Source organism: Hemibagrus wyckioides, linkage group LG04, assembly GCF_019097595.1.
Source record: "Hemibagrus wyckioides isolate EC202008001 linkage group LG04, SWU_Hwy_1.0, whole genome shotgun sequence".
Lineage (NCBI taxonomy): Eukaryota > Metazoa > Chordata > Actinopteri > Siluriformes > Bagridae > Hemibagrus > Hemibagrus wyckioides.
In genome coordinates, this window is record NC_080713.1 from 4,359,374 (window position 1) to 4,386,958 (window position 27,585).

Here is a 27,585-nt window from a genome sequence, read left to right on the forward strand (position 1 = left end):
CAACATTTCTTTTCTGCTATTTACACCTAGACGTGTTAACCAGCTTTGGAGGCACAACACCCAGATGTTACGCAAGCAAACATATTTGAACAGACGATCTCCGAAGTTTCCGATTTCTTCCCATCCCTTTTGGAGAGGACTGTACATTCAAATGCTGGAAATATCATATCGAAAATCTATTGGTTAGAAGCCCTGAGTAAAGTTGTTTGGCTACAGAGTGTGTTCAATGAGTTGAATACTAAAGAAAGGCAGAGTAAGTAACATAAATAAATAAATAGACTTGCTTCAAAACCTAATCAGCCAACTAAATGCCATTCCTGGTTTGTATTGTGTGCCTTAGAGCAAGAAAAACACTTTTTGCATTCTGGACCAGGTCAAATGGCAATCAGAGGCAAACCTGCCAGGAGCGAGTGACTTGTTTCCTTCATCTGACTGGTTGTAAAATGTGTTTGAAAGAGATTCAGATCACTGGATCTTCAGATTACTATAAAAAAATGCATCACTGCTATAAACTATACAGTTTAATAAATGATACAGGAATACCCAAAGGAATAGGCTTAATAGGAATGGGCATAAAGCCGCTTTTTTGCATGTCTGGCTGAAAAGGTGTGAACTGATTTGCTGTGTTATTGTTAGTCGGGTTATTCTATTCGAGAATTTATCTTCACGGCATTATTATAAACACCAACTACACTTTTCTACTGTGAATCACATTTTGCTAAACACAGACATTCTCATTCATCGGTTTGATTTTGGTTTTGAGAATGGTAGAATGTGGAAAGGCCAGTACGTGATTGAACTTGATTGTAAAATACACTAAAAATAAAACTTGTACCACAGCACTGCTCAGCAAATTCTCAAATATGATTAATCAGAGAGTGTTTATTAATTTTCTACACAAGCAGCTCTGAGTGTAGTGCTCTAGGCGTTTTAAGGATCCTCTAAAAACAGGTTTAGAGCGTTTCTCCATCAGGAAATTTATTCTTTTTATTTATATGGCCATAGCTCCTGTGCGTTAAAGAGTGTTGATCTGTTGATCTGAGTGTTGATTTGCACATCTTTTACATTTGTCCTTACCTAAACCTGATTCACAAAACACGGCGTCTTCAAAGACTTGGAAGAAACAACATAATGGAAATAAAAATTACAGTGAGGGAAAAAATTATTTGATCCCCTGCTGATTTTGTACATTTGGCCACTGATAGAGAAATGATCAGTCTGTAATTTTAATGGTAGGTGTATTTGAACAGTGAGAGACAGAATAACAACAAAAAAATCCAGAAAAACGCATTTCAGAAAAGTTCTACATTGATTTGCATTTTAATGAGTGAAATAAGTATTCGATCCCCTATCAATCAGAAAGATTTCTGGCTCCCAGGTGTCTTTTATACAGGTAAGGAGCTGAGATTACAGTAGGAGCACTCTTGGGGAGTGCTCTTAATCTCAGCTCCTTAACTGTATGAAAGACACTTGTCCACAGAAGGAAGCAATCGATCAGATTCCAAACTCTCCATCACGGCCAAGACCAAAGAGCTGTCCTTGGATGTCAGGGACAAGATTGTAGACCTACACAAGGCTGGAATGAGCTACAAGACCATCGCCAAGCAGCTTGGTGAGAAGGTGACGACAGTTGGTGCGATTATTCCCAAATGGAAGAAACACAAAAGGATTGTCAGTCTTCCTCGGTCTGGGGCTCCATGCAAGATCTCACCTCAATGAGTTTCAATGATCATGAGAACAGCGAGGAACCAGCCCAGAATTACACTGGAGGATTTTGTCAATGATCTCAAGGCAGCTGGGACCACAGTCACCAAGAAAACAATTGGTAACACACTACGCCGTGAAAGACTGAAATCCAGTAGCGCCCGCAAGGTCCCCCTGCTAAAGAAAGCACATGTACAGGCTCATCTGAAGTTTGCCAGTGAACATCTGAATGATTCAGAGGAGAACTGGGTGAAAGTGTTGTGGTCAAGTGAGACCAAAATCCAGCTCTTTGGCATCAACTCAACTCGCCGTGTTTGCAGGAGGAGGAATGCTGCCTATGACCCCAAGAAGACCATCCCCACCATCAAACATGGAGGTGGAAATTATGCTTTGGGGGTGTTTTTCTGCTAAGGGGACAGGACAACCGCACCGCATCAGAGGGATGATGGACGGAGCCATGTACCGTCAAATCTTGAGTGAGAACCTCCTTCCCTCAGCCAGGGCATTGAAAATGGGTTGTGGATGCGAAGAGGAGTGGGCCCAAATTCCTTGAGATGTGAGATGTGTGCAAACCTGGTGGCCGACTGCAAGAAATGTCTGACATCTGTGATTGACAACAAGGGTTTGCCACCAAGTACTAAGTCATGTTTTGCAAAGGGGTCAAATACTTATTTCACTCAATAAAATGCAAATCAATGTATAACTTTTTTGAAATGTGTTTTTCTGGATTTTTTTGTTGTTATTCTGTCTCTCACTGTTCAGATAAACCTACCATTAAAATTACAGACTGATCATTTCTTTGTCAGTGGGCAAACGTACAAAATCAGCAGGGGATCAAATAATTTTTTCCCTCACTGTAGGGGGAATGCGTGACATTTCAATCTCAAGAAGCAAAGAAGGCATTAGAAATTACACTGATCAGCCATTATGAGCAGCGAGAGGTGAAGTGAATAAGACTGATGATCTCCTCATCATGGCACCTGTTAGTGGGTGGGATATATTAGGCAGCAAGTCAACATTTTGTCCTCAAAGGTGATGTTAGAAGCAGGAAAAATGGACAAGTGTAAGGATTTGAGCGAGTTTGACGAAGAACCAAATTGTGATGGCTAGACCACTGGATCAGAGCATCTCCAAAACTGCAGCTCTTGTGGGGTGTTCCCAGTCTGCAGTGGTCAGTATCTATCAAAAGTGGTCCAAGGAAGGAACAGTGGTGAACCGGCCACAGGGTCATGGATGTCTATTAGCTTATTAGCTACACATTTATTAGCTACAAATGGCAGTTAATAAGCAGCTAATAAATTACAAATTTGTTATAGTTCTGTAGCATTAATAGTATATTTATAGTACATTATAGTATATTATTTTCACAGTATTGTATTTAAAACATTTCTTTAAAGTATAATCGAACTATACTTTCTAGAATTTGAGATTAATACATTATACATTCAGCATTTTTTAATTAAATGCATACATTTTAATATTTGTACCACATTTTCATCATGAATCTTCAATAAATGTATTTATTTAATAAAATGAAGTGTAATAATTTTTCTTCTAGATGAAGCTTTACTAAAAGTTTAGTTCGAATCAATTAAATGCTAGAGTCAAGCTATGGGTTATTGTCCAATATTTGCTTATTTGCCACTACTGTTGCAAGTTTCACCCTCCTTCCCAGTCTGAGGTGTATTGCTTACTTCGTTTTTGCATGCTTTTGTTATCTGGAGTCTGGATAAATGTAAATGCTGGGCAGTGAGTTGGCACAGACGAGTGAAAGATCGACAGAGCTCACACACTTCACAGCAGAGATGAATTTTTTCTTTTGTGTTTTCTTCCTGGTGGCCACTTATGGACTGTCTGAGGGTATAATAAGAGAATATAGTTACCAAGAAGATCCTCAAGGTGTCTATTGGGATACTGCTCAAAGTCATTGCAGAAATTACTTCAAAGATCTGGCTACTATCACTAATACCGAAGAACACCAGAGGCTTGTTGGAACAAACAGTGGCAGTGATGCAGGTTGGATTGGGTGGAACAAAAAGGACATGAGCTCCTGGAAATGGTCTGATGAACAACCAGTTTCTTTCTTAAAATGGAAATTAGGTTGGCCTGATTTGTGGGATTGGAAGAAAAAATGTGTTGCTCTGAAAGATGGATACTTGTTTAATGACGAATGTGACCAGAAATATAATTTCTACTGCTACAGATATTTGATTTTGGTGAAAGAATCTAAGACATGGGAAGAGGCTCTTGAGCACTGTGCCACTCACTACACTAGGTTGGCCTCTCTGGCCAACGTGCCACAGCAGCAGCAGGCAAATTTGGAGCTCATGTTGTCCCAGACAGAGACTGTGTGGGTCGGGCTGCGTTTCATGGACGGGCAATGGTTCTGGCTGAGCAAAGATCCGGTAGGGTCACTGGATTCTTTGCCATCTTGTCCAGCTCAACCTTATCATTGTGGAGCGATCAACATAACAACAAATTCCTGGGAAAACCGAGACTGCAACGAGAAGCTGAATTTCCTCTGTCACTGGGGGTGAGTTAGAAACACAGAGATCAAGCATTAATTCAATCGTTGTGTTGAGATGACAGGTTGCCTCTCAGAACTGTACAAAAGTCCTATTATATTACAGTACTACATTGCATATATTACATGAAAAATGAATAGTTTACATCTTATAGATGAATATATCAGAAATGACATTGAATAATGGTATCTCTCTCTCTCTCTCTCTCTCTCTCTCTCTCTCTCAACAGCTAATTTTCCAAAGTTGGATCCTCTTTCCGGAAGAACACATGATATATTTATGGCACAATAATATATAGCATTAATTAGCTGTAGAGTGTGCTTGACTTGTTATTATAGGTAACCTTTATTATAGCTATCAATTTTAGACACCTCTATATTACTGAAACTATATAGTAAATGGAAGAATACATTTATTTGCTGGTGGAGGGTTGTGTATTAAAATGTAATATACAATAATATAAATGTAAAATGCAATAATGAAGAATAGCATGATTTTAAAGTCAAGGTTATATCGTCTGAGATATAACTGTTAGTGTCAACCATCTGAGTAGATTTGCTTTTGACGTTCATTTTCTGTAGCCAATAAGTACTATTTGTATTAGACAGAAAATTGGACAAATACTGTAAATGATGCGTATTGTAATCATTAAACATTATGCAAACAGGACTTAAGTCTGTATTTATTTATTTATTTATTTATTTATTTCATTTTGAGTTCTTGATATTGATGTTTGTTAATTTGCTCTACTACTATTTTTGACCATTCTGACCACTCCTATTCTGCATTTTGTTTTCTATTTCCCTAATTGTTTATTTCTTACTTGTTGCCTATGATTAACCCTAACCATACCCCTAACCCCTAACCCTAAGGTTCAAGTCCAGCCTCTCCCATGTGTGTATGGACTTTGCATGTTCTGCCCATGCTTCAGGGGTTTCCTCAGAGGACACCGCTTTCCTCCTCCAGTCCAAAAACATGTGTTGTAGGCTGAAAAAGTGTGAGAGTTGGTGTGTTCGTATCTCCTGCCTTGTGCTGCAAGTCCCCTGGGATAGGCTCCATGATCCTGCGTAGGATAAGCGGTACAGAAAATGGATGGATGGATGTGTATATGTGTAGATGGCTCATTTGAACAGTTACTATTCACTATACATTAAACCAAGCTCAAATGCTTCATAGCAGAGCCAAAATAATTGTTTTGGTGTTGTCTTCCTGGTGCTCATTAGTGAGATGTCTGTAGGTATAAGAGAATATAGTTATGACATTATAATAATAATAATAGTGTGTTCACTGGCCTGCACTTTCTGGATAGAAAATGGTCTTGGCTTAAAAGAGAGCCTTTACGGGTTTTGCTGCTGTCATGTCCAGCTCGACCTGACCACTGTGGAGAGTTCAACACCAAGACAACCGTCTGGGAGAGCCTACGAGTGCCATAAGAAGCTGGAGTTGAGTCAGAAAGTGTTCTGTACAATATTTTACAAGTATAGTAAAAATTTACTGTATGTATTGATTCACCTGTAGAGTGTGTTTGGCTTTTTATTTGTAAGTAACGTTTGGATAATCATTTTCATGCACTGATATACAGGATCAAACCTGAAACTGAACAGGTAATGGACTTCAGTATTAGGATAAGGATACTAGTCTTGGTACTCAATTAAAAATAAGAACACTTCCATCCTTTGATTGTTGAAATCCCACCAGTGACTGCACTAGTGTCCGGTTCTTGAGCCTGCAATAATTAGCATTAAATTATCATAAATTGCATTTCTATAAATTATTTAGGCAATGTATTATGTAGTATTAGGTACTGTTGTATACATGTATTGCTAGCTAGTATATTTTTATTATACTCTAAATCCATTTTTATTAAATTTTACTTATATAGATTAGATATTATTTATATAGCTACCTTGAAATTGGTGTGTAACATAATATACAGAATGTATACTGGTTGGCGCTATTTTGTGTATCTGTCCTGTACTGTAGTGTTTTGTATTGTCTTGCACTGTTTGCACTAGGTTGCAAACGATGCACTTTATGTGGCTAGGACAACTTACTTTTGTTCCTTAGCTCTGTGTTGTTCTATGTAACTCTATGTTGTTTTATGTAGCTTCAGGATCCAGGAAACAAACCTGTCCTCAGCGGCCAGTGAGAAAATTCTAAGCGTCACAAGATCCACAATAAGTTGAGTCTTGAAATAGAAACAGAAGCAACTAATGAGCTCAAGCATCAGTAGTGTCTTTAAAAATGACCCAGTGTTGTGAATGTTATTATGCTCCTTCACTCAATATAACTTTAAACCACGTTGGATGATGTACAGTGGAATTATACCACACATTCTGTTTGCACTCATGACATCTCCTCACTATAGCAATGCTGATCCAGATTTCATTATTAATCTCTTTTAAAATCATGAAAATATTGACATCGTTATCAATATTATTGACAGACATTGTGTGCTGTGAGCCTCACATTCTGTTGCCACTTGGGGCGCTGTGACACTGATACTCTCACCAGGGAAAACACATGCTGACCAAATTTGGCTGGATTCTGATGAATCCTCTAGAATTTGCACAAAATGCACAAAATCTAAATTTGCAAGTGTCCTGTTGGGTGGAGCTAATGAAAGTGTGTGTGCAAAATGGAGTTTATGAAAATTTTTGACCATTCCTCTAGAAGTGCATTTGTGAGGTCAGGCACTGATGTTGTGATGATGAGAAGGCCTGACTCACAGTCCGGTGTTCTATGGGGTTGAGGTGCAGGCCAGTCAAGTCTTTATGGACCTTGCTTTGTGCACTGGTGTGCAGTCATGTTGGAAAAGGAAGCGTCATCCCCAAACTGTTCCCACAAAGTTGGAAGCATGAAATTGTCCAAAATGTCTTGGTATGAAGCTGAAGCATTAAGAGTTCCTTTCACTGGAACTAAGGGGCCGAGCCCAACCCCTGAATTCAATGATTTGTATGGGGTGTCCCAAAACTTTTGGCAATATAGTGTGAATTCTGTCCACTCCCATCTCACTGTACATTTTACTATCACTATTCTGCTGATTCTATTTTTATTTTTTATATACCATCTATTTCATATTTTGTATTCTATTCTTTTATTCTTTTTATTTTACATTATTTTCTTCTAGTGTATTTTTCTTATATTTTATATTCTAGTTTTACATTTTTATTTCCGTCATAGGACAGTCGTAAAATCCATTTCACTACATGTCGTACTGTGTATGATTGAGTATGCACCAAATAAAATTTGAATTTTAATTTGAATAAAAAAATACTCCTTTTTCGCCCGTGAAACTTTGCATTACAAATCACCGAGAGCTTATAAACTGCAACAATAAAAAATAAATCAAACATCTTGTTTAAAACCATTAATCTACAAATTCAGCTAAAAGCCTTGGAATTAAATGTTTTATTATATTATCGATGTCAGGAACAGCTGGACAGTTCCCTGTCCAGGTGAACCTTGGAAGCCTGCTTCTTTGTGTGTCTTTTGTTACGCCCTTCCTATTGTTCCTATCCTGATTGTGTCACCTGTATCCCATTAGCCCTAATGTCTACCCCTATAAATAGGGATCCTTGTGTTTGTGTCCTTGTCCATGATTGTTATCTGTACCGTGGTTTCTGTTGGGGTTTTGTTTGCTAGGTTCCATGTCCAAGCTTAGGTTTAGTTTAGTTTAGTTAACCACGCCATGTCTTGTGTTACGTTTGTTTCCCTATGTCGCGTCTTAAATGTAATAAAAGCAGTGCTTCGCTGAATCCTGCGCATGGGTCTCATTACACCGTGTGCTTTCTTCCTGGTGGCCGGCTGTAAGCTGTCTGTAGCTATAATAATGGAATATAGTTACCACCATAACTACAACTACATCAACTGGCATTATGCTCGATTTTATTGCAGAATCCACTACAAAGATCTGGCTACTCTCAATACTACCGAAGACTACCGGCTAATTGCAGAGGTTGAAAACCCATATTTGTCAGGCTGGATTGGACTGTACAGAGAGAACGTAGTGAATAACATCTGGAAGTGGTCTGATGGACAACCACCTATATCCTTGAATTATGCAATATCCTTGAATTATGTATCATGCCACTTGTACTGTATTGTACCAGGTGAATTGTTAGAAATTTAATAAATAATAAATCTATCTATCTATCTTCGTAATCACAATAGAAACCTATATTTCTGTGCAAAATTTAAATGTATATATTTAGAAAATTTTACAGTAAAACAGAAAACATTATTAATAAACAATCGCCTTGAAAAGTCACTTCTCCACCAAAGATTTTAGACAGTTTTAAGGATTTAACATAGGAAAATGACACCTAATATCAATTAGCAGACTTTTTCCACGGCTTAATTTTGAAGTAGAATGTTTAGAATTTTACCCTTAAATGCAAGTAACACACATTGCATGGCACTGAATCTGATAAAAAGAAATTTTATAGCAGATTTTAAAGCTTCAGGAAACCTAAAAAGAGACAAGGAGAATCACTCAGAAACAGCCTAAGATTTTCATTGTGCTGTACATTGATGCTTAAAGCACTCTCTATGCCCATGACAAGCAACAAACCTAATAAACTTAAACTTGACTGATATTTTGATATTTCGGGTACCAAATTCATTTATTTTTAGAAATATCAGAGGCCATACTCTTTTGAGCACTCTCCTTGACAGAATTAAGATGGAAAGGAAAACCCATGAGTCCATGTAAAAAAAATAAATTAAATTCCTTTTTTTTTTTTTTTTTCAATTTCTATGCAACTTGAACGAAACTGAAGTTAAATTTTCCAAAAGTGGACCAAAACATGATCTGACCGTGTCTAATGGTTCAGGACTTGTGAGCTGTAGCCTCTCATTTGCCTGAAGTGAACAGTGCACTTTACAGACTTTACTCATCATTTTAAGAGAAGAAAAATAAATAGGAAACCTAGATTTTTTAAGTGCGTCGCGCCAAACTTTGACGTTGGTTTAACGAAGCAAGTAGACATCACGTGACGTCACTTGGACACATGTCACAAAGTTCCCCTCATTGTGCTGAGTGTTTTGATATGTCACATGTGTATGTTGGGGTTCTGTTGACATTCTATTTATTTTGGGGGTGTGGTTGGAATGCTGTCATGGAAATCGAAAAAAGAAGATCATGTCCGGAAACAAGATTTGCTAAGATGGAAAGTAGAAAACAAAAAGAAATTTGAATCACATCACTGGCAGTAAGAGCTATTGCTTTGCAAAGGATAACACATGCAAATGGAGAACTTGAGGCAGCTGTAGGATGTAACATGAGCAACAAGAAGGATTAGTGACAGGATTCCTCGGAAAAGGAGATTACAATACAGTACACTAGAGCTCAGGAATAATAGATGGTAGAGTCTGGATAAGAGTAGAGCTCTGGGCAGGTACAGATGAGGAAGGTGTAATGGGACTGTAGGATGTGAGTATAATCTCGCTCTAGTTACAGCTAAGCCATGGTTATACTTAATGATTAGCTGGGTGTGTGGACAAAATCTATTTATTAGCTGCTAATAAATAGTTTATGATTGAACCTTGAATTAAAGTGTATTAAAAAAGTCTTGCCATTAGTTTATCATGTAGTTTATCTTGACCATCGCTTATCTACTGAGGCCCTGGGATCATCACAGATGTTTTGATGAATTAGTAAATAATTCTTTAAACAGAAAATATGTGTCACAGAAATAGAGCCATTCCGTTTACTTCACAGACTGATAACATTTAACTACAAATTTGTCTTTTTATTCTAGCAGGGTGTATAAAAAGAGGTTTTCGAGGACTGTGCAACTTGCCACCTTGAAAATGTCTGAAGGATTTTTTGTGCGAAGAAGAAGAAAAGAAAAGAAAAGAATTATTGTTTTAATAACTGAACTGGAAGAGAAAATGAGGAGAGAATATGAGGTGATTGTATAGAAATAATAAAAAATAAAGGAGAATTTGCTTTGTTGGAAGCCAAAGTAATGTCCTTTTACTTTGTTGTGTGAAACAAATAAACAAATTTTATTAAGAAAATTGCCGCATAAGCAAGCCATTGTGTATTTTGAATGCCACAGGGATAAGGGCAAATATATCACTCACAAGCAAACCTAGCAGTAATCCAACTCTTATTCAAAAACAACAAGAGTCTGGAATAGAATAATATTTATTTCTTTATGTTAGTTTTAACTTCTAAACTTTTTTATACAGTGCAGTACATTTCCAAATTTTTCATATCTATAATAGCAAGCGTTTAATATTAGAGTGAGAATTTTATACAACAGAAAATGTGTCTGATTATATCTATTTTCTCTTCCCTTGTGTCATCTGTCTGATGTGCTTGTTTCTGACTTTTCAAAAACCGTAAGTGTGTGTGTGAGTTCAGGTGTGTGAGCTGGGATTATTTTCTTGATATAAAACTTTGACACAATCTCCACTATTATTGAGCAAGGAACAGTATTTTCCCTGCTGAATAATAGTAGGTCATAATACTAAGTAGAATAATAGTAGGTTTTTCTAACCAACACATTTATTTATTTTGAATCTAATTTCAAGTGGTTCCAATCATGAAAATGCTCATATACAGTAAAGGTAGATTAATAAAGGATTTTTTTCAGGTTATAATTATTAGAGGTTCTCAAACTAGGAGTCTCAACCACACTTGGGGTCACTTTATTGTTATTATTATTACAAATGGCATCAAGAGATGCTCTCTCTGCTTTTTTTCCATCACTTTTCATCACTTTGCACAACCTGACACTTTGACAGTGGACTGGCACAAGTCACTTTATACAATTATTCCAGCACATGGACACTTTAATGATAAACACTGGATCACCTCAATATATGCCATATACACATACATCCCTTCACGTTCATGTCTGCATTTATGAGTATATATGTGTGTATATCACTTTGTTAGTGTGTATATATATATATATATATATATATATATATATATATATATACACTATATTGCCAAAAGTATTCGCTCACCTGCCTTGACTCGCATATGATCTTAAGTGACATCCCATTCCTAATCCATAGGGTTCAATATGACGTCGGTCCACCCTTTGCAGCTATAACAGCTTCAACTCTTCTGGGAAGGCTGTCCACAAGGTTTAGGAGTGTGTTTATGGGAATTTTTGACCAATCTTCCAGAAGCGCATTTGTGAGGTCACACACTGATGATGGACGAGAAGGTCTGGCTCTCAGTCTCCGCTCTAATTCATCCCAAAGGTGTTCTATCGGGTTGAGGTCAGGACTCTGTGCAGGCCAGTCAAGTTCATCCACACCAGACTCTGTCATCCATGTCTTTATGGACCTTGCTTTGTGCACTGGTGCACAGTCATGTTGGAAGAGGAAGGGGCCAGCTCCAAACTGTTCCCACAAAGTTGGGAGCATGGAATTGTCCAAAATGTCTTGGTATGCTGAAGCATTCAGAGTTCCTTTCACTGGAACTAAGGGGCCAAGCCCAGCTCCTGAAAAACAACCCCACACCATAATCCCCCCTCCACCAAACTTTACACTTGGCACAATGCAGTCAGACAAGTACCGTTCTCCTGGCAACCGCCAAACCCAGACTCGTCCATCAGATTGCCAGATGGAGAAGCGCGATTCGTCACTCCAGAGAACGCGTCTCCACTGCTCTAGAGTCCAGTGGCGGTGTGCTTTACACCACTGCATCCGACGCTTTGCATTGCACTTGGTGATGTATGGCTTGGATGCAGCTGCTCGGCCATGGAAACCCATTCCATGAAGCTCTCTGCGCACTGTTCTTGAGCTAATCTGAAGGCCACATGAAGTTTGGAGGTCTGTAGCGATTGACTCTGCAGAAAGTTGGCGACCTCTTCACACTATGCGCCTCAGCATCCGCTGACCCCGCTCCGTCAGTTTACGTGGCCTACCACTTCGGGGCTGAGTTGCTGTCGTTCCCAAACACTTCCACGTTCTTATAATACAGCTGACAGTTGACTGTGGAATATTTAGGAGCGAGGAAATTTCACGACTGGATTTGTTGCACAGGTGGCATCCTATCACAGTTCCACGCTGGAATTCACTGAGCTCCTGAGAGCGACCCATTCTTTCACAAATGTTTGTAAAAACAGTCTGCATGCCTAGGTGCTTGATTTTATACACCTGTGGCCATGGAAGTGATTGGAACACCTGATTCTGATTATTTGGATGGGTGAGCGAATACTTTTGGCAATATAGTGTATATATACACATATATATATATATATATATATCTACTTGCACCTATATTTTCATATTTTTACACCTATTTTCATATTTTATTTTTTATTTATATTATATTTTTTATGATAAACTCTAGTTTTATTTTCAGTTCAATATTTTTTATGGATCTCTCTCACATACTTTTTTATAAATGTTTACATGCCGGACAGTCGTGAAAAAACATTTCACTGCATGTCGTACTGTGTATGTAAATGTATGTGACAAATAAAATTTGAATTTGAATTTGAGAGAAACTCACTATTTGTTCCTTTCAGTTATTTTAGAAATGAATATTAAAAATATCGAAGTCGAAGTTTGTGTGCTGTTTTGAAATCCTACAGAGAGCCACATTCAATAGGGTATGAGGTATTTTAGTCTTTTACCAAGTCTAGCTTGGGGCCCTAGTTTAGTTCAATCAAAAAAAAAAATCTGTCCTTTCTCTTGATAAACAATCCAGCGCTGTGTCGTAAAGTTTGCTGCTGCTTTGGCACATGCATGCAATCTCTGACATGTACTCCCTACATAAACACTGGTGCAGACCAATTACACCACTTCAGGGTGATATGGCTGTGGCCAATTATAGCAGATTCTTTTTTTATATATATATTTTGTATCCTTAAATTGTAGTATTTAGTATTTTTGTTATATTCCTATTTTTATTTTATTATTATTATTTTAATTTAATTTATTTATTTATTACCTTATTTATTTATTTATTTATTTACCTATGCTTGTGGATACTGCTGGAAATTGTAAATTTCCCATTGGGATGAATAAAGTATCTATCTATCTATCTATCTATCTATCTATCTATCTATCTATCTATCTATCTATCTATCTATCTATCTATCTATCTATCTATCTATCTATCTATCTATCTATCTATCTATCTATCTGTCTGTCTGCCTATCTATCTATCTATCTATCTATCTATCTATCTATCTATCTATCTGTCTGTCTGTCTGTCTGTCTGTCTTTCTGTCTTTCTGTCTGTCTATCTATCTATCTATCTATCTATCTATCTATCTATCTATCTATCTATCTATCTATCTATCTATCTATCTATCTATCTATCTATGTTTATAGATGTTATTCAGCTAAAAAAAGGTTTGATTTTATTTGCAACTCCCCCCAAATAATTCTAATTTAATTATACAATATTGTATATATAACATCCCCACTTTTCCCTTAAATAAACAAACACATATCTTATTTGATTTTTACAAAATCATTTGAATTTATAGGTAAAACTGGTAGAATTAAAAACCCATGAAATATATAAATATGTATAAAATACATAGATTATTACAATAAAATGTAATAATGTAGAAATGTAATTTTAAATTTAAAGAAATTGTAATTTAAAAATTAATATTATAGAATTAAACTTTAATTTGTCAGGTTTTTTTTTTTTACAAGTGGGCTTTAAAATGATTGATTATGAGTTTTTCATAATACGTAAAAAAAGAGAAAGAAAATCCAATTTTAAAGATATTAAAGTTAAAGCTATAAAGATATGAAGTCTATTGTTATAACTTTCTATTAGTTGCTGCCATCACTCCAGTGGAGTAGTTCCTCTTCTTCGTATTCTATGTTGCATCATAGTATTGTGTAATAGCGCCACCTAGCGATCCAAATTAGAAAGCGATTGATGGAACGTGTCTCTCCACTGCGCATGCGTTGACTAAAAAACGAGCAGGAGCCTTGATCATAATTGAGTATTTTATATTATAATAAATGCCATTATTTGATGATAAACGCTTATTTGGCTGTGAAGCCTGTCCAAGCAATATATATATATATATATATATATATATATATATATATATATATATATATATATATATATATTGTATTAAAATCACAGCATAAAAATGTGTGAAATGTGCAATTTTCTTTCAGTACCGAATACCGCCACAAGATGGCGTCTCTCACTCAGGTATGTAAAAATGTGCCGCCTAGATGGCGACTCTACCTGATCCCCACTGCGCATGCGTTAAAGTTTCAACTAGTCAATCCGCCACGCATGCGTACACGACACGTACACTATATTGCCAAAAGTATTCGCTCACCTGCCTTGACTCACATATGAACTTAAGTGACATCCCATTCCTAATCCATAGGGTTCAATATGACGTCGGTCCACCCTTTGCAGCTATAACAGCTTCAACTCTTCTGGGAAGACTGTCCACAAGGTTTAGGAGTGTGTTTATGGGAATTTTTGACCATTCTTCCAGAAGCGCATTTGTGAGGTCACACACTGATGTTGGACGAGAAGGTCTGGCTCTCAGTCTCCGCTCTAATTCATCCCAAAGGTGTTCTATCGGGTTGAGGTCAGGACTCTGTGCAGGCCAGTCAAGTTCATCCACACCAGACTCTGTCATCCATGTCTTTATGGACCTTGCTTTGGTCACTGGTGCACAGTCATGTTGGAAGAGGAAGGGGCCAGCTCCAAACTGTTCCCACAAAGTTGGGAGCATGGAATTGTCCAAAATGTCTTGGTATGCTGAAGCATTCAGAGTTCCTTTCACTGGAACTAAGGGGCCAAGCCCAGCTCCTGAAAAACAACCCCACACCATAATCCCCCCTCCACCAAACTTTACACTTGGCACAATGCAGTCAGACAAGTACCGTTCTCCTGGCAACCGCCAAACCCAGACTCGTCCGTCAGATTGCCAGATGGAGAAGCGCTATTCGTCACTCCAGAGAACGCGTCTCCACTGCTCTAGAGTCCAGTGGCGGCGTGCTTTACACCACTGCATCCGACGCTTTGCATTGCACTTGGTGATGTATGGCTTGGATGCAGCTGCTCGGCCATGGAAACCCATTCCATGAATCTCTCTGCGCACTGTTCTTGAGCTCATCTGAAGGCCACATGAAGTTTGGAGGTCTGTAGCGATTGACTCTGCAGAAAGTTGGCGACCTCTTCACACTATGCGCCTCAGCATCCGCTGACCCCGCTCCGTCAGTTTACGTGGCCTACCACTTTGTGGCTGAGTTGCTGTCGTTCCCAAACACTTCCACGTTCTTATAATACAGCTGACAGTTGACTGTGGAATATTTAGGAGCGAGGAAATTTCACGACTGGATTTGTTGCACAGGTGGCATCCTATCACAGTTCCACGCTGGAATTCACTGAGCTCCTGAGAGCGACCCATTCTTTCACAAATGTTTGTAAAAACAGTCTGCATGCCTAGGTGCTTGATTTTATAGACCTGTGGCCATGGAAGTGATTGGAACACCTGATTCTGATTATTTGGATGGGTGAGCGAATACTTTTGGCAATATAGTGTGTGTTAACGCTTGCAATATGCAAAATGTGTAGAATTGTTTTTTTCCCATAAAATTATGTATGTAGGAGTAAGAGTGGTGTCTAATCTTTTTAAAAACTTTTTTTTTCAATTTTAAACTCATCAGAACTAACAATTAAGCTATTTGAACATTACACTGTTAAGTGAATAAGACTGATTATAATGGTCATAATGTTATGCCTGATCAGTGTATGTCAAAGTCAAAGTCAAAGAAGCTTTATTGTCACTTCAACCATATATAGCTGATGCAGTACACAGTGAAGTGAAACAACGTTCCTCCTAGTCCAAAGGTGCTACATATAACACAGACAAAGTACAGTGACGCAGACAAACATTGAGCTAATCATGGAGATAAAACTAAACTATACTTAAGATGCAAGAAAAACTAGACATACAACAGAAGTGCACAGGATGACAAGACAGGACAGTGCAGACAAACAACATGTAGACCGACTCTGTGCAAAAGAACAGTGTTGACAGTGAGTGCAAATATTAAAGTGACACACGTAAACAGGATCAATATGAAGTGTAAAGTGTAATGTAAAGTGACATATACGTGCAAACAGGACAATTTGTGTGTGTGTGTGTGTGTTTCTGTGTCCAGCACAGTATAGTTCTCTGTTGAAAGCAGCTCTCAGTTGTGTGTGTGTGTGTCTGTTCAGCAGTCTGGTTGTGTGGGTCCGAATGCTTCGGTACCTCTTTCCGGATGGCAGAAGGGTGAAGAGTGTGTGTGAGGGGTGTGTGGGATCATCCACAATGCTGTTAGCTTTGCGGATGCAGCGTGTGGAGCAAATGTCTGTAATAGAGGGAAGAGAGACTCCGATGATCTTCTCAGCTGTCCTCACTATCTGCTGAAGGGTCTTGCGATCTGAGACGGTGCAGTTCCCAAAGCAGGCAGTGATGCAGCTGCTTAGGATGCTCTCGATGGTCCCTCTGTAGAAGGTGGTCAGGATGGGAGGTGGAAGATGAGCCTTCCTCAGCCTTCGCAGAAAGTAGAGACGCTGCTGGGCTTTTCTGGTGTTGGAGCTGATGTTGGGTGACCAGGTGAGGTCCTCCGCCAGGTGAACACCAAGGAATTTGGTGCTCTTGACGATCTCCACGATGGACCCATCGATGTTCAGTGGAGAATGGTCACTCTGTGCTCTCCTGAAGTCAACAACCATCTCTTAAGTCTTGTCAACGTTCAGAGACAGGTTGTTGACTTTACACCAGGCTGTTAGCTGCTGCACCTCCTCTCTGTATGCTGACTCATCATTAGGTGCAGGACCTTGCTTTGTGCACTCTTGTGCAGTCATGTTGGAACAGGAAGGGGTCATCCCCAAACTGTTCCCACAAAATTGGGAGCATGAAATTGTCCATAATGTCTTGGTATGAAGCTGAAGCATTAAGAGTTCCTTTCACTGGAACTAAGGGGCCGAGCCCAACCCCTGAAAAACAACACCTGAATCCAATAATTTGTAGGGGTGTCCCAAAACTTTTGGCAATATAGTGTGTATTCTGTCCACATCCATCCTCCCATCTCACTGTACATTTTACTATCACTATTCTGCTGATTCTATTTTAATTTTTTTATATACCGTATAATGACAGACTATTTTATATTCTGTATTCTATTCTTTTATTCTTTTTATTTTACATTCTTCTCTGAGCCCCTTACTGTTTGCTATGGTGATGGACCAGTTGTCAGAGGAGGTCAGACAGGAGTCTCCTTGGACAATGATGTTTGCAGATGACATTGTGATCTGTAGTGAGAGCAGGGAGCAGGTGGAGGAAAACCTGGAGAGGTGGAGGTTTGCGCTGGAGAGAAGAGGAATGAAAGTCAGTCGTAGTAAGACTGAGTACATGTGTGTGAATGACAGGGAGGGAAGTGGAGCAGTAAGATTACAGGGTGAAGAGGTGAAGAAGGTACAGGAGTTTAAGTACTTGGGGTCAACAGTCCAGAGTAATGGAGAGTGTGGGAAAGAGGTAAAGAAGCGAGTGCAGGCAGGTTGGAATGGGTGGAGAAAGGTGTCGGAAATTTCAGCGAGAATCAAGGGGAAGGTGTACAAGACAGTAGTGAGACCGGCCATGCTGTATGGTTTAGAGGCAGTATCACTGAGGAAGAGACAGGAGTCAGAGCTGGAGGTAGCAGAGCTGAAGATGTTGAGGTTCTCTTTGGGAGGGACACGGATGGACAGGATTAGGAACGGGTACCTCAGAGGGACGGCTCATGTTGGATGTTTGGGGGACAAAGTTAGGGAGGACAGATTAAGATGGTTTGGACGTGTTCAGAGGAGGGAGAGTGAGTATATTGGTAGGAGAATGTTGGACATGGAGCTGCCAGGCAGGAGGCAAAGAGGAAGGCCAAAGAGGAGGTATATGGATGGAATAAATGAGGATATGAAGCTAGTGGGTGTAAGTGTTGAGGATGCAGAAGATAGGGATAGGTGGAGAGAGATGATTCGCTGTGGAGACCCCTGAAAGGAAAAGCTGAAAGAAGAAGATTCTTCTTTTCTTCTAGTGTCTAGTTTTACATTTTTATTTCCGTCATAGGACAGTCGTAAAATCCATTTCACTACATGTCGTACTGTGTATGATTGAGTACGCACCAAATAAAATTTGAATTTTAATTTGAATAAAAAAATACTCCTTTTTCGCCCGTGAAACTTTGCATTACAAATCACCGAGAGCTTATAAACTGCAACAATAAAAAATAAATCAAACATCTTGTTTAAAACCATTAATCTACAAATTCAGCTAAAAGCCTTGGAATTAAATGTTTTATTATATTACCAATCAGCTTTAAAATGAACGTAGCATTTAATAGCATTAAATTGTGTTTATTTAAATATTATTAAGTATAAATAAAGTGCTTACAGTGGTACAGAATATCGTATAAATTACTGTTATGTACATTATATACAGTTCACAGTAATATATTTAATTTTTGAAAGTAATATGCGTATTATATTTAATTTAATTAATATGCTATAATTTAAATAGTAAAAATTGGATTATTATTATTGGATTAAATCTTAAAAAAACGGAAAATGCACCCCCCCCCCACACACACCTTCCAGTTTGAACTGTTTTGTTTACAGTGTTTTTGCATATTTTAGTATACATAAAACGTGAAAGCTGGACACCGAGTTAGCTCAGACAAGTGGAAAGATCTCCAGAGCTCGGGAGCTTCCTAGACGAAATAACAGAGATGAATTTATTCCTTGGCGCTTTCTTCCTGGTGGCCGGCTGTAAGCTGTCTGTAGCTATAATAATGGAATATAGTTACCACCATAACTACAACTACATCAACTGGCATTATGCTCGATTTTATTGCAGAATCCACTACAAAGATCTGGCTACTCTCAATACTACTGAAGACTACCGGCTAATTGCAGAGGTTGAAAACCCATATTTGTCAGGCTGGATTGGACTGTACAGAGAGAACGTAGTGAATAACATCTGGAAGTGGTCTGATGGACAACCACCTACTTTATTAAAGTGGCATTATGGTTGGCCTTTGGTTGGTTCTATGGATGCAAAAAAAAACTGCTCCATTCTGTATAATGGAAACTTGTATAACGATCTCTGTGAAATTACTCATCCTTTCTACTGTTACAGATATTTGATTTTGGTGAATGAGTCTAAGACATGGGAAGAGGCTCTTCAATTCTGCACCATTAACTATACTGATTTGGCAGCTTTGCCCTTTGCTAAACAAGTGTCGCGGGCAAAAGAGGAGCTGAAGCTGAGCCAAACAGACAGCGTCTGGACCGGCCTGCGCTTCATGGATGGAAATTGGTTCTGGCTAAATGGAGAGCCTATAGACACAGAGAATCCTAACGCCACACTGCTTTCCTTGCCAGAATGTCCAGCTCGACCTTACTGCTGCGGAGCGTTCAACACCAAGACAAACGCCTGGGAGAACCGAGACTGCCACGAGAAGCTGAATTTCCTCTGCTCCATGTGAGTTTCATGAATCTTAATATGGTCACTGAGTGAGATGGCAGGTTGTACCTCAGATCTGTACAAAAGATTTATATTACACAGTTGCATGTTATAGTACCTTACTAATTTCTTACAATGGCAGAAAGAGCGTAGAATAATGTATATGTATTCTCTTTCAATCTTTGAACAGATAACTTTCCATGAAGAATCGTTCTTCTTCAGGAAGGATGCGATATAAACGCCTGGCACAATACTGTATACAGTTGTTTGGCTTTTTGTTTAAAATGTAAATGTATTTTGAATAAACAATGTTAGGCATTAAAATAATCACCGAAACTAAATGGAGAGATAAATCTGTTCTGTGGTGTGGGGAGTTATTTAATTATTTTTTAAATAATATTTAGTATGGTTCTGTATTTTATATGTGAATCTTTTCTGTAAGCATTATTTGTACATTTCTACACCTTTGCTGCATCTCAGGAAATAGTTAAAGCAACTTTTATTGTTATTAGCAATATCCTTGAGTTATGTATCATGCCACTTATACTGAATTGAACCAGATGAATTGTTAATTTATAACAGCTGAAGAAAACCTGATGATCATGTCATCTATCTATCTATCTATCTATCTATCTATCTATCTATCTATCTATCTATCTATCTATCTATCTATCTATCTATCTATCTATCTATCTATCTATCTATCTATCTATCTATATATATATATATACAGTATATATATAAAAGGAGATCAAGAAACCTAATAAGAGACACAGAGAATCATTCTTCATGCCCATGACAAGCAACAAACCTAATAAACTTAAACTTGACTGATATTGTGATATACTACTGTGTTCCAAATAACAAAGATCTACACATTTATTTGAGAAATATCAGAGGCCATACTCTTTTGAGCACTCTTCTTGACAGTATTATGATGGAAAGGAAAACCCACGAGCCGAGCTATGTAAAAGTGTTTTTTTTTCCCCTTTACGCAAATTTTATGCAAATCGAACGAAACTGAAGTAAAAATTTCCAAAAGTGGACAAAACATGTTCTGACCACCTCTCATGGTTCAGGACTTGTGAGCTGTAGAGGCTGTGGGCTTATGCAGGTTTCTCATTTGCCTGAAGTGAAGAGTGCACTTTACAGACTTTACTCATAATTTTAGAAGAAGAAAAAATAGAGGAAGAAGAAGAAGTGAAATATGTTCTGAAAGTAGAAAAGGCTCTAGAATGGAAACATACAAGAAGAAATCATATCCAAAAACAAGATTTGCTAGATGGAAAGTAGGCACCAAAGAAATACGGCTTTGAATCACATCACTAAGAGCTACTGCTTTGCAAAGGATAACACATGCAAATGGAGAACAGCTGTAGGATGTAACATGAGCAACAAGAAGGATTAGCGAGGGGATTCCTCGGAAAAGGAGATTACAATACAGTACATTAGAGCTCAGGAATAATAGATGGTAGAGTCTGGATAAGAGTAGAGCTCTGGGCAGGTACAGATGAGGAAGGTGTAATGGGACTGTAGGATGTCTATCTATCACTAACCATCCTGAATACTAGATCCCTGTAGAAGCTGCAGGCACAGATGAACTGAAATGGTCTGATGAATAAGTAAATAATTCTTTAAACAGAAAACATGTGTGACAGAAATAGAGCCATTCTGTTTACTTCACAGAGCTCACCTGAGAACATTTAACTACAAATTTGTCTTTTTATTGTAGCAGGATGTATAAAAAGAGGTTTTCGAGGACTGTGCAACTTGAAAACGTCTGAAGGATTTTTGTCCGAAGAAGAAAATAACAAAAGAAAAGTGAAAATTATTTTTTAAATAGCTGAACTGGAAGAGAAAATGGGGAGAGAATATGAGGTGATTGTATAGAAATAATGGAAATAAAGGAGAATTTGCTTTGTTGGAAGTCAATGTCTCAAAGTAGTTAGCCTTTTGCTAAGCAAACCAGCGCTGTGTCATACATTTTGCTGCTGCTTTGGCACCTGCATGCAAAAACCACGCACCAGGCATCACACCACCCTGCTGTGGATTTTCCTGAAACACAACACTTTCCACTAGACTTGTAATTCAGTACTGGGAATAGTCCTTTGTTATTTAGTTACTTGCTACATGTACATACTGGATGTAGGGATGTAGGGATGTGGGGATGTGGGGGCTTAGTGGATAAAGTGTTCGGCTACTGATCAGCAGGTTGTGAGTTCAAATCCCAGGCTTAAGGGCCCCTGAGCAAGGCCCTTAACCCTTAATCCCTCTGGATAAGGGTGTCTGCCAAATGTATGTTGAGTTATGGTGTTTATACACTTCTTTGACAAGTACTCCTCACATAAACATTGGTGCAGACCAATTACACCACTTCAGGGTGATGGCAGTGGCCAATTATAGCAGATTCTTTATATATATATATATATATATATATATATATATATATATATATATATATAGTATCTATTATTTAGTATTTTTTGTTATTTTCCTATTTTTATTTTATTTTATTATATATATTTTATTTAATTAATTAATTTATTACCTTATTACATATGCTTGTGTTTATAGAAGTTATTCAGCTGAAAAAAAGGTTTGCTTTCATTTTCAACTCCCCTCAAATAATTCTAAATTAATTTTACAATATTGTATATATAATATCCAGGATAAAATAAATAAGTAAATAATAAAAAATTAAAAAAATAAATAATAATAATATTAAAATGCATATCTTATTTGATTTTTACAAAATAATTTGACTTTTTAGATGAAACTGGTAGGATTACAAACCCACTAAATATATACATATGTATAAAATACATAGTTTATTAGAATATAATTCAATAAATAAATTAATAAATGAATTTAAATTAATATTATAGAGTTAAACTTTAATTTGTCATCAATTTTTTTATTTTTTAACAAATTATTAGATGAATTTTTCATAATATGTAAAAAAAAGAAGAGAAAAAAAAAGAAAATCCAACACATTGATAAATTGACTTGAATATTACTCGATAAATTCATTGATATGGTTATAAAGAATTAAAATCTATTATTAGTGCCTTCTGTTAGTACCTGCCTTTACTCCAGTAGAGCTTTTTCCTGTTGTTAAAAAATTACGCTTCTTTATCTATGTTGCATCATTGTACTGTGAATTACCGCCACCTAGCGATCAAAATTAGAAATGTCTCTCCACTGCGCATGCGTTGTCTCAAAATGAGCAGGAGCCTTGATTAAAAGTATTATTATAAGTACTATTATAATAATAAATGATATTAATTGATGATAAATGCTTAATTTGGCTGTGAAGACAGTCAAAGTAAAACATATATATTTTATTTTGTGTGAAATGTGTAAGTTCTTTCAGCACCGAATACCGCCACAAGATGGCGTCTCTCACTCAGGTATGTAAAAATGTGCCGCCCAGATGGCGACCCTACCTGATCCCCACTGCGCATGCGTTAATGTTTCAACGCGTCAATCCGCCACGCATGCGTACACGACACGTATGCTAACGCTTGCAATATGTAAAATTGTTTTCTCCCACAAAATTATGTACGCAGGAGTAAGGGTGGTGTCTAATCTTTGTAAAAACCTTTATATTACACGGATCAGGCACAACATTACACTGTTAAGTGAATAAGACTGATTATAATGGTCATAATGTTATGCCAGGTGGTCATAATGTTATGCCTGATCAGTGTATGTCAAACCTTAAAGTGGACAGGCTACAACAGAAGCTACAAACAGCACAACATGAACTCAGCTGCTTATCTGACCCATGTCCTCCTTACGTCCTCCTCTGGGATGAATCGAACCTGTTCTTTAGCTTTCCACAACACTCTACCAAACAGTACAAATGACACCAGAAGAAATACACTCAGATCAGTCTCCAGATCTTCTAGATAAGTGTCGCAGGAATTTTGTAAACTGTTTAAACATGTATTATCAACAGTTTCCCTCTTAACATGCTACTAGCACCTGGTTCCGCTTAATCTCTTTTCGCCATCCCGTCATTAAGCCACAGCAGCAGCAGCAGAATTAATGGCTGTAGTCTAACTCGGCTCGCTCTTTCAATTTTTCCGCAAATTACTTGGCAAATTAGCCATGCTGATGTCAGCAAAATGGATGGTTTTCTCCTTTTGAAGGTTTATCACAATGACCAAGGCAAACCATCTGGCCAGAGGTAATGTCTCTCGTTCTTAGGTTTTCCAAGATTAGCAGTCCTAGACACAGGAATCTTTACATGAACACTTCACTTCATTTCTTCTTCTTCTTCTTCTTCTTCCTCTTCTTTTTCTTCTTCTCCGCTGGTGGTAGCTCAAATTGTTAAGGCTCTGGGTTGTTGATTGGAAGGTTGGGGTTCAAACCATTGGGCCCTTGAGCAAGGCCCTCAACCCACCCTGCTCCAGGGGTGCTGCATCATAGCTGACCCTGTGCTCTGATCACCAACCCTCCAAGGATGGGATATGCGAAGAAAGAATTTTTCTGTGCAGTAATGTTTATGTGACAAATAAAGGCTACTAAACTTCTTCACGTAATTAAAAAGCTCAAAAATATCTCAAATGTAAGATAAAATAAAAATTGCACCAAAGATTCACAAATTTGCAAAAAACAGTATGATGGCAAACACATTTCAGTCGCCTCCAACATTTACATGTGTAGAAATATATAAACACACAAAACTATAGAAATGTAGACCGTTAAAACACTAGTAACAGTGTACTGAACTTACTAAAAGCAAACTGAAACTTTAGATCTTGTCCCACTTGTTCACGTAAAAATAATTCAATGATGTAATAATATCCACAACTTCATCCTTTCCCTAACCCATTCTTTATCATCACATTAAATCATCTTTTCCTTCCCTGTAAGTCTTCTCTGTATCTTTTACTTTATTCTCTATTTTTATACATTCCTGTACTGCAGTAATGCTTCGGGGACCGGTGCTGAATAATGTGGACTCACTGGTCATCGGGGACATGCAGGAACAATGGGCTTCTGTAGGAATCAGGGGACACAGTCGGATTCTTCCCTGTTTGAAATAAATAGCCTGCAATGCAGAGGAAACCTGCCTCTATTTTGCCTCGGGTTGGTTTAATATGCCGGTTTTGTCGTAGTGTGTACTCTCAGTAGGCGTAGATTACAATTTTATCTGTAGCAATTATCTGACATCATATAATATTTAATCTGCATCACTGTGATCTGGTATATCTAATTACATGGAGTGTATATAAAACGTCTACACACCTCTGGTGTTGGGTGATGTAAAATGATATCTTTTTCCACCTTTGTCGTGATATAGCCTCCATTTAACTGAAAAACAAACAGACACCTTTTGCTTGTAATACATCACTCAGTGTTTTTGAGTAAGAGTCTACCATATTGACTGGTAATTTTATTCCATTTCTCTTCCTTGAGAGGAAATACTCCTGATCGATCAAATTGCAAAGACTTCTCCTTTCCTAAGGAGATCTTGGGCCGTTACAATACACTGATATTCTTCTGAAGCCATTGCTTTGTTGACTTGGGTCGTGCTGGAAAAGTTTTATTTTATTCATTATTTTGTTGTTGTTTTATTTCCAGCTGTTTAACGGAGGTATGGTAATTTTATGCCAGAATAGATTTGGAGCTATCCATGATTCTCTTAATCCTGATTAGACCCCCCCCCCAGGCCTAGTGGAAGAGAAGCAGCACCGTAGCAGGATGCTACCATCACCATGCTTCACTGTGGGTTTGGTCTTCTTGTTTTTGTGTCTGCTGTGGAAATTTTGAGAAACTATTACACTGGGAGGCATGGGCAAGAGGAAAAAGGTACATGATTTATTTGTGCTGTTGTGCAACTGGACCCAACGCTCTTCGTGAAAGAGGAAAGGCCCTGATTGTTTGTTACATTTGGTATGTATGATCAGGATTAAAACACAAAACAGAGCAAAGGAAAGGAAAACTTTGTCAATCATTGGCTACATTACAGTGGATGATCATCACCTAAGCTAGATAGCCCTCCCATCATATGGGATGTGGTAGCTTAGAGGTTAAGGTGTTGGGCTACTCAATGGAAGCATGTGAGAATCCCAGGTCAACCAAGCTGTCACTCCTGGGCCCCTAAGCAAGGCCCTTAACTCTCAATTTCTCAGTAGTATTAAAAAAAGAGATACAAATTTCTTCTGTTTAGCCAGCCGACCCCACTGCCCAGAGATTGGCGCCACATGCCAGGAGAGAGAGGTCACTACCGGGCAGATATTCCTGCAGCTCCTTTAATGTGGCTGTAGGTCTCTTGGCAGCTGCCTTGATAAGTCATCTTCTTGTCCTTTCATCAATGTTAGAGAGATGTCCTGTTCGTGTTAATGTCACTTCACAGCGATGCGCCATTTTCTCCACTTGATGACGACATCCTTCATGGTTTTCATTGGGACGTCATGTTAATACTTTTGTACCCCTGACAGCTGCTCGGTCATAAAATATCACTTCGGTTCTATAGCTTGGCTCCGAACTAGCCGCTTTCATCCACTCTCTCTCTTTTCTCCCTGTGAATTAATGTGTCGTGGTGATGACACCCTGGCTGTATACATTGTCATCCATCATTCAGCTTAAATAAAGCATGTAGAGCGAAACACTCCCAGGAGGTTAGCGTGATGTCATTTACATTCAGATTAGCTTCGTGTCACGCGGCAGATGCTATGACGAGTAGGCCGACCCGCGCGGTACGAGATGGACGCAGCATATCATCTCGTATAGATCTAGAAGCCAATTACACACTACATCGGTCTTTTGTGAAACCCATTCCACAGTAGATGAGGAATGTCAGCGCGTTTCAGGTTTGTGTAGAATAAAGAAGTGCGTCTTTTGAAGGTTTGATAAGATTTGGGTTTCGTTATGGCCTGATATGTAACGTGAAATCTAATAGAGCTGATGTGAATCATGGGGCTGTTAAAAAATGGATTACATAGCTGAAGCACTGTAGCAGATCAATGGCTTCTTAATCTGGCTGAACACATGCATCATCGATTTCAGCTAAACCTGCCTTTAAAATTCAGTGCTATGCTGCTACAGTCATTTCACTGAGCTGGGCTTATAACTGAGGAGGTAAAGGCACTCTGTGCATGTCCACATGCAAACCAGCAGGATTCCTACGCTATTACAGATCGGTGCTCAACAATCATACCGCTCTAACACCAATCTGTATTCATGTGTATATATTTAATTACATTTTTATTCCACTTTTTCTATAGACTAGGGTCAGTCAAAAAGCATTTCGCTGTATGTCATCCTGTGTACGGTTGTGTACGTGAATTCGAAGGTGAAGCAGCACAACAACAACGAATGGGAAAAATTGCAGAGGTATTTCTTTTCTGTGTGATTATAAATTGTTCAACACACTGGAGGGTGTGATTATAAATCATTATAAACACTGGGTTGTGATTATTAATTGTTATTAACACCAGAGAGTGTGATTATAAATGATTAGAAACACCAGAGAGTATGATTATAAATTGTTATAAACACCAGAGAGTGTGATTATAAATGATTATAAACACCACAGAGTGAGATTATAAATGATTATAAACACCAGAGAGTGAGACTCCCAAAATCCCAAAATCTAGATAAGTGCATTATAACTGGAATACACTTCTTCTTCTTCTTCTTCTTCTTCTTGGAATTTTCACTGTGAACATTATTTATACTTAAATAAACGGCTTAAAATTGTGCATAAATATGTGATTTGGGACAGATCCAGTGACCGCATTTTAGACAGATAAATAACCAATAATATAAAACAATTCATCTTCAGGAAATATTCTCAATAGTGCTCTTAATCCCTGATGTACTGAACAAGCATGAAGACGTTCTGCAGAGAATCCAAAACACTTCTATAATTCACCTGG

General features: G+C 38.0%; 2 protein-coding genes across 2 annotated transcripts; both read left to right on the plus strand.

Annotated features, from left to right (window-relative positions):
- The first annotated feature begins 3,442 nt into the window (after nucleotides 1-3,442).
- Nucleotides 3,443-4,880, plus strand: LOC131352128 (macrophage mannose receptor 1-like). Its single transcript, XM_058388044.1, has 2 exons — nucleotides 3,443-4,237; nucleotides 4,459-4,880. The coding sequence occupies exons 1-2, from the start codon at nucleotides 3,444-3,446 to the stop codon at nucleotides 4,460-4,462; spliced, it is 798 nt and encodes a 265-aa protein (XP_058244027.1). The 5' UTR covers nucleotide 3,443; the 3' UTR covers nucleotides 4,463-4,880.
- A 14,018-nt stretch (nucleotides 4,881-18,898) lies between these two features.
- LOC131352153 (macrophage mannose receptor 1-like) lies at nucleotides 18,899-20,366 on the plus strand. Its single transcript, XM_058388083.1, has 2 exons — nucleotides 18,899-19,711; nucleotides 19,884-20,366. Exons 1-2 carry the CDS (start codon nucleotides 18,957-18,959, stop codon nucleotides 19,885-19,887), a joined length of 759 nt encoding a protein of 252 aa, XP_058244066.1. The 5' UTR covers nucleotides 18,899-18,956; the 3' UTR covers nucleotides 19,888-20,366.
- The last annotated feature ends 7,219 nt before the right edge of the window (nucleotides 20,367-27,585 follow it).

What these genes read in the sequence shown, in the direction of transcription:
- LOC131352128 (XM_058388044.1), top strand. Translation starts at nt 3,444, where the DNA reads ATGCTGGGCAGTGAGTTGGCACAGACGAGTGAAAGATCGACAGAGCTC.
- LOC131352153 (XM_058388083.1), top strand. Translation starts at nt 18,957, where the DNA reads ATGAATTTATTCCTTGGCGCTTTCTTCCTGGTGGCCGGCTGTAAGCTG.